The sequence below is a fragment of the Triticum urartu genome, chromosome 7A (assembly GCF_056163025.1).
Source record: "Triticum urartu cultivar PI428250 chromosome 7A, HENAU_Tu73, whole genome shotgun sequence".
Lineage (NCBI taxonomy): Eukaryota > Viridiplantae > Streptophyta > Magnoliopsida > Poales > Poaceae > Triticum > Triticum urartu.
The window spans coordinates 293,246,865-293,264,871 of record NC_141879.1 but is presented as its reverse complement, the minus strand read 5'-3'; the positions used below and the strand labels follow the sequence as shown (position 1 = coordinate 293,264,871).

The 18,007-nt window shown below is 49.3% G+C and overlaps 1 protein-coding gene across 1 annotated transcript; it reads left to right on the top strand.

The window, feature by feature from the left end:
- Positions 1-4,776: 4,776 nt before the first annotated feature.
- Positions 4,777-6,534, top strand: LOC125520480 (BAG family molecular chaperone regulator 2). The gene is made up of 2 exons (XM_048685421.2): positions 4,777-5,536; positions 5,655-6,534. Exons 1-2 carry the CDS (start codon positions 5,048-5,050, stop codon positions 6,135-6,137), a joined length of 972 nt encoding a protein of 323 aa, XP_048541378.1. The 5' UTR covers positions 4,777-5,047; the 3' UTR covers positions 6,138-6,534.
- Positions 6,535-18,007: the final 11,473 nt, after the last annotated feature.

Genomic DNA, 18,007 nt, shown 5'->3' with positions numbered 1-18,007 from the left:
AGGAGCCGAACACCTGATTCACTCCGCCTTCTTTATCCAGCCCTGGAAGAAGATGGTTTTCTCAGCATCTTATTATGAGTTGCGTGTCTAAGATGTATTCGAGAGTCAAGTGCTTACTAAGGTATCCGGATGGTCGCGGTCAAGGCTGATGTCCTTTATAGTATCCGGCCACTGTTTTCGTTTCTCGGAAAATAACTTCAACATTCCTCTGTGCGTCGCACAGAAGAAGTGTTGAAGGGTTCGTGGTCCTTCTGGATTAAACTCCCACATACGGAGGGGCCGTCTTTGTCATGGGAGGACCCGGCGGACTAGCATTACTTGAATCACGTCGATGAGTTTGGTGTTCTTCTCAAGGAGACTCCGGATGCGGCTCTGTAGAGTCTGCACTTCATCGGTTGATCCCTAGTCCAACCCCTTATTGACCCATGATGCGAGCTGAATTGGAGGGCCAGATCGGAACGCGGGTATAGCTGCCCACTTGGTGCCACGGGGTTCAGTGATGTAAAACTACTCCCGTTGCCATAAGTCGAAAGATTCTGTGAAGGATCCTTTTAGCTAGGGAGCGTTGATAAGTTTGTCCACTGTAGCACCACTGCACTCTGCTCGTACCCTGTTGACTACCTTCGGCTTCACATTAAAGGTCTTAAGCCGAAGTGTGGAGGAATACGGAGAAAAGCCTCGCACGTGATAATGAACGCCAAGATGTGAAGGAAGGAGTCCGGAGTTAGATCGTGAAAATCTAGCCCATAATAGAACATAAGCCCTCGAACAAAGGGGTGGAGGGCAAACCCTAGCCCTCGGAGGAAGTGGGAGATGAATACGACCCTCTCGTTGGATCTGGGAGTAGGAATAACCTGCCATTGAGCAGGAAGCCTGTGGGGGATTTCCGCGGTCAGGTATCTGGCCGCCCGGAGCTTCACGATGTCCTCCTCTGTGATGAAGGAAGGCACCCACCGACCTTGAGGACTGGGGCTGGCCATGACTGGGAAGCTTGAAACAATCGAAACTTTGGGCGCTGGAGCTCGAGGTTGGAGAGGATGACGAAAGGTTTGGCGTAAAGAAGCCAGACGGGCCGTAGTCCCTTTATAAAGGTAATAACTATCGAACGCCTACTCTTCGACCTTGAAACCTGCCTATTCTTAAGGAATCATGCCAACCGGACGGTTGGAATACCCACGTCCGTGTTGATGAGGATCCCGCAATAAGGGGACACGATCTCTGCTTCGACAAGACGTGCCAATGAAACCGCGTCTCGGAACGTGATATCACGTCACAGAAAATTTGTCAGCGGATTGGACTCGCAAAATATTATTTCCTCAGCGATGGTGTGTGGTATTTGTTTTGTAGAGCCGGACACGTTCGTTGCGTCCGAAGACTGTGTTGGAGTGTTCGGAGAAGGAACCCGCCTTGCAATGCAGAAGACAATTTACGCGCGGGACACCTCGTCATTGAAGCCTGGTTCAGGGGCTACCGAGGGAGTCCTGGATTAGGGGGTCCTCGGGCGTCCGGACTATGGTACGTGGGCCGGACTGATGGACTGTGAAGATGCAAGACCGAAGACTCTCACCCGTGTCCGGATGGGACTCTGAAGGAAAGCTTGGCGTCCCAGTATGAAGATTTCTTTCTCTGTAACCGACTTTGTACAACCCTAGTCCCCCCCCCCCGGTGTCTATATAAACCGGAGGGCTTAGTCCGTAGAGACAGGGAACCATAATCATAATCAGATAGGCTAGACTTCTAGGGGTTTAGCCATTACGATCTCGAGGTAGATCAACTTTTGTAACCCCCATACTCATCAATATTAATCTAGCAGGACGTAGGGTTTTACCTCCATCGAGAGGGTCTGAACCTGGGTAAACATTGTGTTCCCTGTCTCCTGTTACCATCAACCTCAGACGCACAGTTTGGGACCCCCTACCCGAGATCCGCTGGTTTTGACACCGACACCCTCCTCGGCCCCTGAGCCGTTCAGCCTGATTTGGGACATCCACCTTCCATTGAATATCCGGATCTTCTTGTGCAAGTGGATTCGTGGCCGCCTCCCTTTTGGGGTTGAGGTCCTCAAGCGCAATGGCCCGGGAGATGGGATGTGTCCCCTGTGTGGAACGGCGGAGGACGTGAACCACATTTTCTTCTCTTGCGTTACGGCCCAATTCCTGTGGACGTGCTTCCGCGATACGGTCGGTGGTCGTTGGTGTAACACCAACTTCCCGGACCTGCTAGCGGAAATTAACGCTTCCGCCCCCCGCCACCGCCACATTAGGTGGTTGTGCGTTGGGGTGCTCGCATGGACGCTTTGGACCATCCGCAATAAGCTTGTCATACAAAGAACACCTCTTCGACGTGCAACTGACGTGATCTTCAAACTGTGTGGTTACTTGCAGCTCTGGCGGCCGCTTAGCCTCCCCCAGAATCGAGACGCCATCGACACCCTCATCGCCGACCTTCATGCGATGGCCTTCCGAGTGGCGCCACCTCTTCCGCCCCCACCCCCGGAGCCCGACTAGGCCCGTGGCCTCACTGAGGAGCTGGATCCGTGACTCGCTCCTTGGGACCTTGCATGTTGTGCCTTGTGCTTTTTCTGCTTTCAGGGCTTGTTGAGCTGTGCCCTCAGCATTAACCTTTTTTCTGTACTCTTGTCTGTGTTGACTCTTCGCGCGTGTGTGGTATGAACCTTGTTGGATGATTGGTTCGAGCGGTTTGTTTTATATATAAGACGGGGCGAAAGTCTTTTTTTGATACAATATATTTTATTACCTCTATATTATGTCGCAGGTTTAAGATAAGACAGCACTGAAAATTGCAATTATTTTCCTTTTTTGGGGATACAATTCATGTGCGTAGTCGTGAGCTAGCAAGGTAACGATCGAGCACCGACGAAAACAAAATGGGTGGTAGGTCCGAGTTGCAACTTGCAAGCCTGACACCTTACATTAGGTCCCTCGTCGTCGTCCGTTCCAGAAAGAAACAATCATCACGTATGTTTCCAAAGAAAAAAAAAACTCTCATACACACGACCCTCGCTGATGTACGTAGGTGAAAGGTTACGGCCGGCCGGCCGGCCGGCGTGTCGCGCACGGGCTCTGCGGTGTGTACGTATCGAGGCGGTGGTTGCCGCGTCGCCGGCGAGGGGGGCCACCCGAGCGTCGCGGTCTCGACTCTCGACCTCTCCTCCGGGGCGGTCAGAGTCTCCCGTAGGTTACGCCGTCCCTTTCCGATCACGTATCTGGGAAGCCGCGGAGGCGTAGCAGGATCCTGCGATGCGCCCGTCTGTCGGTGCTCTTGCTTCGCGGCGGGAAAGAACGTAGCATCAACCGAGCATGACAGGTGGGCCCTGGGAGGAGGATTCATGTCCCCACGTGGCGGCAGCCCGGCAGCGGAGAGGACGGTACGGATTTGCCCCCACGCGCACTCGCTGGCCTATTCTCGCTCCTTTCCACGCGACGTTAGGGGCGCGGGTAAAAACTCTTTTTTTTTTTCATTTCTAGCGTCGAGGTATGCGAGGCCGGGTTAATTATTTGTCAATCGTGAGTGAGCTTTCTGCTGACACGTTGATTAGGAGGATGAACTCCAACATACTGTTGCACGTGTTTTGCGCGCTGGGCACAGCTGCATGCCCGCGAGGCGCACGCTTTGTTTGGTCTTCTTCCGGGGTGTTCGCCCCTCACCATATTCTCGGGGTGGGGCCGGGCGACCGAGCCAGCTTAGTGCTAGCGAAACATGGTTAAATGAACGGCCGCGGTGCAGCATTTTGCGTTATTGTCTACTACACTGTAGCTGGTTGCCAGCGGCCAAAGCCACGTACTGATGGTAGTAGAGTATCTGGTAGGCGGGCACATGTGCATGCAGCATACTCAGGTCGCATGGGACATGCACGCATGCACACCATGCAATTGGATTACAGCCTGACGGAACGAACCGATCAGGTCAGGTCTACTGTACTGTGCGCATGCACACCAAGGGCAAGTGTTCCAGGTTCCATCATAGCAGGGACAATTAGTATACAATCAGATCATGCAAACAAGTGTGAATGTCCCAACTTCCAAGCCATGCATGATTGGCGAATGAGCGATGCTCCTCCCGCTGGCACCTCCCAGAGACCGACACTTGGGCTGGATCTACACCCACGTACGTACTCCCACGTACACTCCAAGATTCACAAGGAGAAAAGACTTTACAATGGTGTGCACATGAAGCATGCATATACCGATCCTTGGTGCCCTATGAAAAAAATATGTATATTCAATTGAAATCTGGTAGGTAGGAGGAGAACGAATAGGAGCGGTGAGGTGGCGAGCTCCATCGCCTCAAGAAAGCCAACAAAGAGGCGGCTGGCCTGGCTTTGCTTGGAGGCGAAGGCCGGCAACGACGGCGAGGAGGAGGAGCAGATGAGGAGATCCATCGATGGATGGAGCCGTCCAGAGCAAGCCAATTGCAACCAACCACCAACCCGAGCCACCCACCCGAACCCCTCACCAACCCGGAGCGGACGCGTCCATCGACCAAGCGTACGCACACAGAAACGCGCCACCTCAACCGCCCAGCCCGCGCGCGAGTACCACCTCCTGTCCGGTCCTGCGCACCCAGCCCAGCCGTACGATCGATGACACTCATCACAGGGTGAAAACCTGGGTATCCGTAATTTCCAGGCCAATTTACAGCGAGATCAGGTGAAAATGTGCAATTGCCAGATCTTGCCCCACACCAACAGCTGTTTTATTGCATGTTGCTCGCTTGCTTCGTTTTTGTTTATCACTATAAATATTTCTCTGCTCCCCCTGCCACGCCCCGCCCTGTCTCTTACTATTAGTTGTACCCTGTCCCTCCCTCCCACACAACCTGACACCCACTTGCTTCTTCTTCCTCCCCCTCCTCCCGATTTCTCGAATTGGGCTCGCAATTTTGGTTCCTTGTATTAGCCTCTTCCTGCACATAGAGAGAGCATCGATAGCAAGCTGATTAGGCTAGGTAGATAGATTAGCTAGCCTCTGCTGCGGCTCTGACCAGAGAAGTATACAAGCTTGATTGGGAGGAGATCGAAGCCAAGATGATGCGCGGGAAGGACCAGCGGCCCGCGGCATTCTCCCCGATGAGGGAGTCGGTGGCGGCGGCGGTGCAGGAGGAGGTGTGGGAGGTCCGGCCCAGCGGCATGCTGGTGCAGAAGCGCACCCCGGACTCGGACCCGCCCCCCGGCGGCGCGCCCGTCCCCACCATCCGCGTCAAGGTCAAGTACGCCGGCGTGTACCACGAGGTGTACATCAACTCCCAGGCCTCCTTCGGGGAGCTCAAGAAGCTCATGTCAGAGAAGACGGGGCTGCACCCGGACGACCAGAAGGTGGTGTACAAGGACAGGGAGCGCGACTCCAAGGCCTTCCTCGACATGGTCGGCGTCAAGGACCGCTCCAAGATGACGCTGCTCGAGGACCCCACCGCCCAGGCCAAGCGCCTCATCGAAGAGCGCCGGAATGCCAAGGCCCAGCGCGCCGCCAAGGCCATCTCGCGCGTCAGCCTCGACGTCGACAAGCTCGCCTCCAAGGTAACCTTCTTTTCTTTACCGCTAGCTCCTCCTCCATATTTGTTGATATTCATGGATGGCCGGCGCTTCCGTTCCATGGGCTGTTGAGTTGATATGGCTTGGCGTGCGCGCGTGGCAGGTGTCGGCGCTGGAGACGATCGTTAGCAAGGGCGGCAAGGTGGTGGAGGCCGATCTGGTCACGCTCACCGAGGCGCTCATGAGCGAGCTGCTCAAGCTGGACGCCATCGTCGCCGAGGGCGACGTCAAGGACCAGCGCCGGATCCAGGAGAAGCGGGTGCAGAAGAACGTGGAGACGCTGGACGCCATCCGCGCCAAGATGACCAAGAAAAACAGTACACCTGCTGCAACGGCCAATAAGGCCCGGGCGCCGCACCTGCCCCCTCGTCCGCCGCCGGCGCAGCAGCACCAGCAGCGCCGGCAGTTCCAGCCCGCTGCGCCCACCACGGCGACCGCCCCCGCGCCGCAGACCGCGACGGCGAGCTGGGATACGTTCGACCTGCTGTCCTCCACGCCCTCTTCTTCCTCACCGGCGCCGGTGTCCACCATGGCGCTGGCGACCACCACCTCGCCGTCCCCGAGGTTCGAGTGGGAGCTCTTCTAGAGGTTGGGACAGGCCCGCCCACCAGCCACATGCGTGTAAACGTTCATCAGCCTCATCTCGGTCATGGCGCGCATCAACTGTCACATTGTTCCCTTCTTCTCTCTCTCTCTCTCCATTCTTTCCTTCCATCTTTGTTTTTTCTCTTTCGAGTGTATATTGATCTCCTCAAAAAAGGCAACAGCTCCAGTGATATGATTGTGCCCAGCGACTCCCAAATCCACACGAAGAAGATACACACACACACCCATGATCTCTAGGCATGCATGCATCGGGTGTGCTGTGCTGCAAATAAGTGGTGGCCTTATGTTGATGAAGGAATTTCCACGGGAAATTTGTGTATAGTATTGTACAGTGTACTACATCAAATCATCAATTACCATTATATGTGCCTGTCTTATACGTGAGGGATGTACTTGTACTATGATCCATCGATCCAACATTGTACAAACAAATGCTAGCTGGTGTATTGATTCAAGAGGGAAAATGATGATGGGGATTGATTAATTGCAGGTGCAAATGCAGCACTGATTGACCAATCGGGTTGCAATTATTTAGGCATCTGCCAGGGCAGGGTAGTTAGCTTTGTCTCTTCGAAAGGTTCCATTCACTACTACACTAGTGGTGGCTTTGTTTGTCCATCCCTTAATGTAGGATAGTACCTTTTCTTCACCTCTGGCTTCCTCCCCCTTTCTTCCATGCGGATGCGGTGTCCTCTAGTATATGCTGAATTTGTCGTGTCGGCATGACAGGCATCATTAGCCGTTGGGAACTCAGGGCTGAGGAGATATACATATATTTGCGTGCTTGGTATAAGCTTGAAGCTTCCATGCATGCTTTCCATGCATGTGGTTGCTAGGTCAGTGCGTGTTAGCTGTGATTGAATGGTACGGCAAAAACAACAATACTCATAGTATTACTACTATTATTACAGGCTGATTCCTTACAATGATCTTCTGGTATTAATGACCTGATCATTACATACCTTCATTCTGTTCCATGCTAACGATTGTAAGAGTCTGTTCACTGGAACTAGTACTAGAAGATGACCTACTTTGGGCACTAAGAAAGTAGTAGTAGGAACAAACAACGGCCTGAAGAGAAAGAAACTTAGTAGGAAGAACAGCCTTAAAAGAGAAATGGAAGATTTATAAACATCCGTGTTAACTGCTACGGCAAGATCGCAGCCATCATTCAGATATACTACTACTACTATGAACACTTGTCTTATTTTAGGACAATTTGTTTGGGGTCGCGTGCAGTGTGCAGAGCATCTGCATCACAAGTGGTTGGTAGTTTCAGAGTCTGCTTCTTCCTTGCACACAAAGAATCAATGGAAGAAAGAAAATAGAAATAAAATCCAAGCAAATGCGGGCAAGTAGGAGTATGTTGGAAGAGCAGGAATAGCAGTCTAGGAGCGCACCCATGAAGTATAGTAGCTTAATTATTGGCCAGATGCAAATGAGCTGTATTTGTTCCATGCACGCGGCTAGCTGTTTTTCACCTATCAATTCAGCACCGGTGCATGGTCGCCGTCGACGGCGACGGCGACGGCGACAAGGGCCGGCACAAGGCAGCTTAATTTGACATGAGTTCGTTCGCTACAAGCCTCCGTCCTTTTTCCTTGCCTTGCACATCTCGTAGCTTGTACAGAAACAGATGGGGTGAGAGATCATCTCTTGGTGAGCGCACGGATTCACGTGTACAGCTGCACATATTTTGCAGTTAGAACTGAGGCGTCGCCCTGTCGGTAGCGCCTCAACAGCTCGTTAGGTGCAAAGCCAGGCGTGCGGTGTGAGTTTGGTCGACCTGTGGAGGAAGGAAACGTTGCATTGACTTGTTATTTAAGCTGCTGCTGCTGCTGGTCTTTCCTTTCCTCGCGGCCCTCTGTCACTCAGACGCCGACCTTACGTGTGCGGGACTGCATGCAGATACCTAAAAGTCGAAGAGGTATTCTTCACGAGCAAAAAAACCTACTAGTGCCAGTGCTAAGTACTGTATGGTCAATATACCATTAGGAGTGTGCATCTGTACGCGTTGCAGCACGCATGTGCCGCGTTCCCCGTTAATAGGACACGTTTGGGGTCGTACATATATCGAGTGCTGGACTGCTGGATCGGTGATTAACAATGGCCTTCTTGAGTTGGTGCCAGAGTAGTTGACTTTGCGCAGCCAAACGGGGGCGATCATGTGTCCACCGATCCCGACATATTCTTCCCAAGTGCGAAGGCCTCACGGCATGTACAATGATCGATAAAGTTGTCTTATCTTATACTCATTGTGTGACAAGACATAGAAAGTGATGTACAATAGGTTATTCTTAGTCTTGTCTTCAATAACTAGATATCCCTAAATATGTGGTGAGTGTTAGAGTTATATTGATTATGACATTTGCCTTTTTGTATTCTTGCCTTTTGGCATCCTCATGTGATGGCTTTCGCCTCCTAATAATACAAGTTGCTTTCATAACATGATATCAGAGCTTTAGATATCTTTTTTTCCACACACGCAACTCGTGCTGATGCGTTTGGCTGTTGCATGATCATTCCGCTATTGCCTTTTCAACACACACACACACAAGTATGATGTTTTCATCGGGCCTGCGTCTTCGTCGCTACCCGCGGACTTTTGAAGGTGTTCCCTATATTGATTCTATATCGCACATACACCATTGCTCGGTGCTTGGTGCTCATCCGTCTACGACGTTGTCCCCTTCGGTGTCTTCAACAGGCTGTGCTAGTCGCTGTTCATCGACTCTTCTCGCGGCTTCTGCCCGCGGCGGTGACCGCTCTACGCCGACTCCTCTCGCGGCTTCCACGCGCGGTGGTGACCGCTCTACGTCGACTCCTCTCGTGGCTTCCGGGCGCGGCGGTGATCGCTCTACCTCGACTCCTCTCACGGCTTCCGCGCGCAGCGGTGACTGCTCTGCGCCGACTTCCCTGGTGGCTTCCACGTGCGGCTCTACGTCGACCTCTTTCGTCGTGTCCCTATCTGTGCGTGAGATTGCGCAGCTGCGATGCCTACTTGCTGCTTGGGATTCTTCACCGACAGGTTCTGCAGGTTCCGTGACTGACTCTTCTGGCACCAAGAAACCATTTTCTACTCATTCAGGTACATCCCCATGGATTCTTGATACTGGAGCATCTTTTCATATGACTTATGATTCTTCCACTTTGACCTCCGTTCGACCTATCGAGTCTCCTGTTCACGTTCTTACTGTTCATGTCACTCCCCTCACTGTAGCTAGTCGAGGCACTCTTAGCACTTCTTCATTTCATGTTCCCTCTGTCACTCATGTTCCTTGACTTACCATGCAGCTCATATCTGGTGGTCACATTGTTGACTCTAGTTGTAGGGTCATTCTCGACTATGATTCATGTTCCGTTCAAGATCATCGCGCGAGTGCTCTGCTTGGTGCTGGCCCTCGACGCTCTGATGGTCTCTGGGAGCTTGAGTGGCTTCGTCTTCCCTCTGCTGCCACCATCGCCAGTCTCACAACCCCTATTGCTGCATTTACCAGCTCTTTTCAGCAGTGGCATCATCGTCTTGGCCATTTATGTGGTTCTTGTCTCTCGTCTTTGGTTCATCGTGGTGTTCTGGGGTCTGTCTCCGGCAATGCTTCGTTGGATTGTCTGGGTTGTAGGCTTGGTAAGCAGCTTCAGCTACCCTACCCTCACAGTGAGTTAGTGTCTGAGCGTCCTTTTGATCTCGTTCACTCTGATGTTTGGGGTCCGGATCCCTTTGCTTCGAAAGGGGGTCATCGCTACTATATTATCTTTATAGACGATTTTTCTCGGTACACTTGGATCTATTTCATGTCTTCTCGTAGTGAGGTCTTATCTATATACAAAAAATTTCCTGCCATGGTTCATACCCAGTTTTCCACTCCTAATCGTGTTTTTCGCACAGATTCAGCTGGTGAGTATATCTCCCATGCGCTGCGCGGATTTCTTGCTGATCAGGGTACTCTTACTCATTTCTCTTGCGCTGGCTCTCATGCTCAAAATGCTGTGGCCGAGCGCAAGCATCGTCACCTTCTTGAGACGACGCGTGCAATGATGATCACCACATCTCTTCTGCCTCACTGCTGGGCTGAGGCTGTTACTACTTCCACCTATCTCATCAACATTCAACCATCTGCTGCTCTACAGGGTGGTATTCCTCTCAAGCGTCTTTCTGGCCGTTCTCCTGATTATTCGGTGCTTCGTTTGCTTGGTTGCGTTTGCTATGTTTTTCTTGCCCCTCGTGAACGCACCAAACTAACCGCTCAGTCTATTGAGTGTGTCTTTCTCGGATACAGTGACGAGCATAAGGACTATCGGTGTTGGGATCCTGTCGGTCGCTGGATGCGTATTTCTCGGGATGTGACCTTTGAGGAATCTCGTCTGTTCTACCCATGCCCATCCTCCTTGGCCTTTTCCACGGAGGACATCTCATTTCTTATGTTTCCGGATACACCTCCTTCCGTGCCCGGTATTCCTACTCCTCGTCCCGCTGTTGCAGATCCATCGTCGTCCTCTCCTACGGTTTCTTCTCCTTCCTCATCGCATGGATATCCACCTTCATCACCGACACCTACCCCTTCTCCATCTTCATCACTGATACATTCCTCGTCTCCCCCTCCAGTGATTCGACCTCTTCTGTCCTTTCTGTTTCATTATACTCGGCGTTCATGTGTTGTGAATGAATCTACTAACGACCCTCTACTTCTGGTGGGCCATCTTCCTCCTCTCACTCGACTTATAGTCATCTTCTTCGTGTTCTATGATATCTTTGTGGCACGATCTCTCATCGTCTCTTTTCCCCCGTTCCAGCTCCTTAAAGCTCCAGGCCTATTCAGATGCTACGTGGGCTAGTGATCCTTTGGATCCGCGTTCACTTTCTGCTTATTGTGTTTTTCTTGGTGGTTCTCCCATTGTCTGGAAGACGAAGAAACACCTGCAGTTTCCCGTTCGAGTGCAGAGATCGAGTTGAGAGCTCTGGCTTTTCTGAAGGTAGAGGTGACTTGGTTACGATGGCTGCAGGAGAATTTTGGTGTTTTTGTTACTACACGTACCACCCTCTTGTCTGATAGTATAGGTGCTATCAGTATTGCGCGGGATCCCATGAAGCATGAGCTTACCAAGCATATTGGTGTTGATGCTTATTATGTGCGTGCTGCTATGCAGGATCATGTTATTGCTCTTCAGTATGCGCCTTTCGAGTTACAGCTAGCTGACTTCTTCACGAAGGCACAGACTAGAGCACAACATAGATTTCACCTCTCCAAACTCAGTGTTGTGGATCCACCATGAGTTTGAGGGGGGAGTGTTAGAGTTATATTGATTATGGCCTTTGGCCTTTTGTATTCTTGCCTTTTGGCATCCTCATGTACATCATCTATATGGTGGCTTTGGCCTCCTAGTAATACAAGTTGTTTTCATAACAGTGAGACCATTGTTGCTAAGAGATCATCTCTTAATTAAGAGAAGGCAAACAATTTTTTATAGCGTCTCTCTCTCTCTCTTCCACCTCACCAATTATCCTACGTGGCACTCTTAAGATAGAACCATTGTACGTGCCCTCAAAAGGATCCTGACTTCGTCGCTGGTTAGCATGTTTTTTTGTGAGAAATGTTATCTCTCTGAAATTAGATTTTTGGTACTCCCTCCGTTTCTTTTTACTCTGCATATAAGATTTAGTCAAAGTCATGCTTTGTAAAGTTTGACCAACCTTATGGGAAAAAATATGAACATCTACAATACTAAAGCTATATGGTATGAAAATTAATTTCATGATGCATCTAACAATATTGATTTCATATTGTCAATCTTGATTTTTTTCTATAAACTTAGTCAAAGTTCATCAAGTTTGACTTTGACCAAACCTTATATGCAGACTAAAAAGAAACGGAGGGAGTATCTTCCAGCGAACGTTTTATGTGCCGTCGGATGTAGTGTAGTGATTGTGATAGCCTGGCTTAATAGGGATGATAGACTACTCATATCAATAAGGAATTCCTTCTTTTTCGAAATCCCATTCGAACAGAACTCCAAAGTTAAGCGTGCTCAGCTTGGAGTAATTTCAGGACGGGTGACCGACCGGGAAATTGCTCCCGGGTGCGCACGGGTGAGGACAAAGTGCACAGAAACGACTAGTATTGATTTGTGGGGCCAGTCTAGATCCCGCAGGAGTAACGACCACCGGCGGGTGTGTCCGGGGCGTTATAGTGATCTTGGAGCAATGGTGGTCGCCACGTCATTTTGTGCAGGCGTTCACCACACTCACGAATGGCGAAAACAGGGAGCACCTTTTTCTCCTCTCATCCCCGAACCAAATCCCACGGACCTCGTGCTCTCCTTGTCATGGCTTGGCTGGCGCTCCCAGTGGCGCGGCGGTGGCCGATGGAACCGTTCCCGACCCGTCATCCTTGGAGGAGACCGAGTTGAAGGGTGTGCGAGAAGGCACGGGCGTCGCCTGAACCGCCACGGATGGATGCGCTCAAGTTCGTCCACTGCATCGGCGTGCCTTGCAACCTCCGCCGCCCCCTGCAGGAGACCGACGCCGACGCTAGTGACCTATGCCTCGGAGGCGAGCCGCTCGCCAAAGGCCATCTCCAGTCGCCGCAAGGAGCTCCTAGGCCACCACTGTGTCGGTGGCTCTTTGCAGCCTTGACTTTATGTCCATCCATCCATCTCATGAAGTCTCTTCTATTGCCCAGCCCCCAACTATCCCCTCATCTGGCTCAATAGCCGAAGGGGTGATCATTTCGGGAACCGAATGCTCGGTAGCCTGCGTGTCGTCTTGCCAGGTCATAGAAGGTTTAAACAATCATTCCAGAAAAGTGTTTTTTGCCACAAGGTCATGCTTGGCACCCATCTTGTCAAGGATTTCGGCAGCTTGATGGGTGTCTCTAGGGATGTGATGGAATTGCACTCCCTTGAATCTGGCTGAAATTGCTATGAAGCCATCATTTTCGGGTCCTTGGCATCAAATTCTCCATTAACTTGAGAGATGGTGAGGTTCGAATCTCCTCGGACCTCAAGACGCCAGATTCCCATAGATATGGCCATCTGAAGACCGTGTAGCAGTGCTTCATACTCTGTTGCATTATTAGAACCAGTGTGCAAAATTTGAAGTACATACTTGATATTATCCCCAGCTAGTGAGGTGGGAACCACCCCTGCTCCTAGTCCGGCGAGAATTTTGGAGCCGTTTAAGTACATGGTCATGTGGGAGTATGTTCTATGCTCTCTAGCAAGCTCAACTTCCGTCCACTCGACCAAAAGTCGGCCACACCTAAGATTTAATAGTTCGGTGTGGCCGATTGATGTCGCTTGAAATTGCGTCGGTATTTCCCCAAAGAGGAAGGGATGATGCAGTAAAGCTACGGTAGGTACTTCCCTCAGTTATGAAACCAAGGTATCAATCCAGTAGGAGAACCAAACAACACTATGTAAACAGTACCTGCACACAAAGAACAAATACTTGCAACCCAACACGTAAGAGGGGTTGTCAATCCCTCCTAGGTAACGACGCCAGAAATTGGCAAGTTGATGGTAGAAAATTTGTGATAGATTGGATAAATTGCTCTCGATAAAACGCAAAATATAATAAGTAATAAAAAAGTGCAGCAAGGTATTTTTGAGTTTTTGAAATAATAGATCTGAAAATAAAAAGCGAATAAAAATACATCTGAAGGCAAATAATAGATCGAAAAGCAAATATGATAAAGAATAGACCCGGGGCCATAGATTTCACTAGTGGCTTCTCTCGAGAAATAGCACACGGTGGGTAAACAAATTATTGTTGGGAAATTGATAGAAGATCGAATAATTATGATGATATCCAAGGCAATGATCAACATATAGGCATCATGTCCAAGATTAGTAGACCTACTCCTGCCTGCATCTACTACTATTACTCCACACATCGACCGCTATCCAGCATGCATCTAGTGTATTAAGTTCATGGAGAAACAGAGTAATGCAATAAGAACGATGACATGATGTAGACGGGACATGTAGGAATAGCCCCCATCTTGTTATCCTTAATAGCGACGATACATGCGTGTCTTGCTGCCCCTTCTGTCATTGGGATAGAACACCGCAAGGTTGAACCCATCACAAAGCACCTCTTCCCATGGCAAGAAAAATCAATCTAGTTGGCCTAACTAAACCAAAGGTTCGAAGAAGAAATACGAGGCCATAAATAATCATGCATATAAGAGATCAAAGAAGGCTCAAATAATATTCATGGATATAGATCTGATCATAAACTCAAAGTTCATCGGAACCCAACAAACACACCGCAAAAAAGAGTTACAACAAATAGATCTCTAAGAGACCATTGTATTGAGAATCAAAAGAGAGAGAGAGGAAGCCATCTAGCTACTGCCTACGGACCTGTAGGTCTATGGTGCACTACTCATGCATCATCAGAGAGGCACCAATGAGGATGATGAACCCCTCCGTGATGGTGTTAGATTGGATCTCATGGTTCCGGAACTTGTGGCAGCTGGAATTGTGTTTCGTCGACTCCCCTAAGGTTTCTGGAATATTTGCGAATTTATAGGGCGAAGAGGCGGTGCAAGGGGGCTCCGTGGGGGGCACAACCCCCCTGGGCACGCCTGGGCTCCTGGCCGTGCCCTGGTGGGTTGTTGAAGGAAATATGCCCTAGAGGCAATAATAAAGTTGTTATTTTATATCTCCTTATATCATGATAAATGTTCATTATTCATGCTAGAATTGTATTAACCTAAAACTTGATGCATGTGTGAATACATAGACAAAACACAATGTCCCTAGTAAGCCTCTACTAGACTAGCTCATTAGATGGTTAAGTTTCCTAACCATAGACATGTGTTGTCATTTGATGAATGGGATCACATCATTAGGAGAATGATGTGATGGACAAGACCCATCCGTTAGTTTAGCATATTGATCGTTCAGTTTTATTGCTATTGCTTTCTTCATGTCATATATATACATATTCCTTTGACTATGAGATTATGCAACTCCCGGACATCGGAGGAATGCCTTGCGTGCTTCAAATGTCACAAAGTAACTGGGTGATTATAAAGATGCTCTATAGGTATCTCCGAAGGTGTTTGTTGGGTTGGCATAGATTGAGATTAGGATTTGTTAGTTCGAGTATCGGAGAGGTATCTCTGGGCCCTCTCGGTAATACACATCATAAGAAGCCTTGTAAGCAATGTGACTAATGAGTTAGTTGCGGGATGATTTATTACGGAACGAGTAAAGAGACTTGCCGGTAACGAGATTGAACTAGGTATGAAGATACCGACGATCGAATCTCGGGAAAGTAACATACCGATGACAAAGGGAATAACGTATGTTGTCATTACGGTACGACCGATAAAGCTCTGCATAGAATATGTTGGAACCAATATGAGCATCCAAGTTCCGCTATTGGTTATTGACCGGAGATGTGTCTCAGTCATGTCTACATAGTCCTCGAACCCGTAGGGTCCGCACGCTTAACATTCAATGATGATTTTGTATTATATGAGTTATGTGATTTGGTCACCGAATGCTGCTCGGAGTCCCGGATGAGAACACAGACATGATGAGGAGTCTCAAAATGGCTGAGAGGTAAAGATTCATATATAGTACGATGATATTCGAACACCGAAAGTGTTTCGGGGTGTAACGGGTACATATCGGAGTACCGGGGGGTTACCGGAACCCCCCGGGGGATTAATGGGCCTTATGGGCCATATGAGGGAAGCACACCAGCCCACAAGGGGTGGTGCGCCCTCCCTAAGTAAGGAGGCCGAATAGGAGAAGGAGGAGGGGGTTCGGCCCCCTTTCCTTCCTCCCCCCTCTCTTCCCTTTTCCCCCTCTCCGGTAAAAGGAAAGGGGGGGGGGGCGAATTGGACTAGGCCCCAAGTAGGATTCCTCCTACTTGGGGCGCCCCAAGGAAGTCCCCCTCCCCCTCCCACCAACAATTGTTAGCCGTGTGCGGTGCCCCCTCCACAGTTTACGCCTCCGGTCACATTGTCGTAGTGCTTAGGCGAAGCCCTGCGCGGATCACTTCACCATCACCGTCACCACGCCATCGTGCTGACGAAACTCTCCCTCAACACTTTGCTGGATCAAGAGTTCGAGGGAGGTCATCGAGCTAAACGTGTGTAGAACTCGGAGGTGCCTGATGTCTACTACGCAACTTCTTCTTTGTAGACTCGTGTTGGGCCTCCAAGCATAGAGTTTTGTAGGACAATAGCAAATTTCCCTCAAGTGGATGTCCTAAGGTTTATCAATCCGTGGGAGGCGTAGGATGAAGATGGTCTCTCTCAAACAACCCTGCAAACAAATAACATAGAGTCTCTTGTGTCCCCAATACAATGGTAAATTGTATAGGTGCACTAGTTCGGCGAAGAGATGGTGATACAAGTGCAATATGGATGGTAGATATAGGTTTTTGTAATCTGAAAATATAAAAACAGCAAGGTAGCAAGTAGTAAAAGTGAGCGAAAATGGTATTGCAATGCTTGGAAACAAGGCCTAGGGTTCATACTTTCACTAGTGCAAGTTCTCTCAACTATGATAAGATAATTAGATCATATAACAACCCCTCAACATGCAACAAAGAGTTACTCCAAAGTCACTAATAGCGGAGAATAAACGAAGAGATTATTGTAGGGTACGAAACCACATCAAAGTTATTCTTTCTGATTGATCTATTGGGCTATTCCTATAAGTGTCACAAACAGACCTAGAGTTCGTACTAAAATAACACCTTAAGACACACATCAACCAAAACCCTAATGTCACCTAGATACTCCGATGTCACCACAAGTATCCGCGGGTTTGATTATACGATATGCATCACACAATCTCAGATTCATCTATTCAAACCAACACAAAGAACTTCCAAGAGTGCCCCAAAGTTTCTACCGGAGAGCCAAGATGAAAAAGTGTGCCAACCCCTATGCATAAGTTCACAAGGTCACATAACCCGCAAGTTGATCCCAAAACATACATCAAGTAGATCATGTGAATATCCCGTTGTCACCACAGATAAACACACGCCAGGCATACATCAAGTGTTCTCATATCCTTAAAGACTCAATCCGATAAGATAACTTCAAAGGGAATACTCAATCCATTACAAGAAGGTAGAGGGGGAGGAACATCATAAGATCCAACTATAATAGCAAAGCTGGCGGTACATCAAGATCATGCCAAATCAAGAACACGAGAGGGAGAGAGAGATCAAACACATAGCTACTGGTACATACCCTCAGCCCCGAGGGTGAACTACTCCCTCCTCATCACAGAGAGCACCGGGATGATGAAGATGGCCACCAGTGATGGTTTCCCCCTCCGACAGGGTGCTGAAACGGGCTCCCGATTGGTTTTTCCTGGCTACAGAGGCTTGCGACAGCGGAACTCCCGATCTAGGTTCTGTTATGGAGGTTTGGGGATTTAAAAGAGGCGTTGGCATCGGGAACAAGCCAGGGGGGTCCATGAGGCAACAACAAGGACGTAGGGCGCGCCGTCCACCCTTGTGGTGGCCTTAGGACTCTTCTCCGGTATCTTTTCATTCCAATATTTTTTATATTTTCCAAATATATTCTCTGTACATTTTTAGGTCAATTGGACTCCGTTTGATATTCCTTTTCCGTGAAACTCAAAAACAAGGAAAAAATAAAAACTGGCACTGGGCTCTAGGTTAATAGGTTAGTCCCAAAAATCATATAAAATAACATATAAATGCCTATAAAACATCCAAGATATATAATATAATAGCATGAATACTTCATAAATTATAGATACGTTGGAGACGTATCAGTGCCGTACGTTCGGTGCTTGACCGGTCAGAATGAGAAGAAGTTCGACTACAACAACCACGTTGTTAAATGCTTCCGC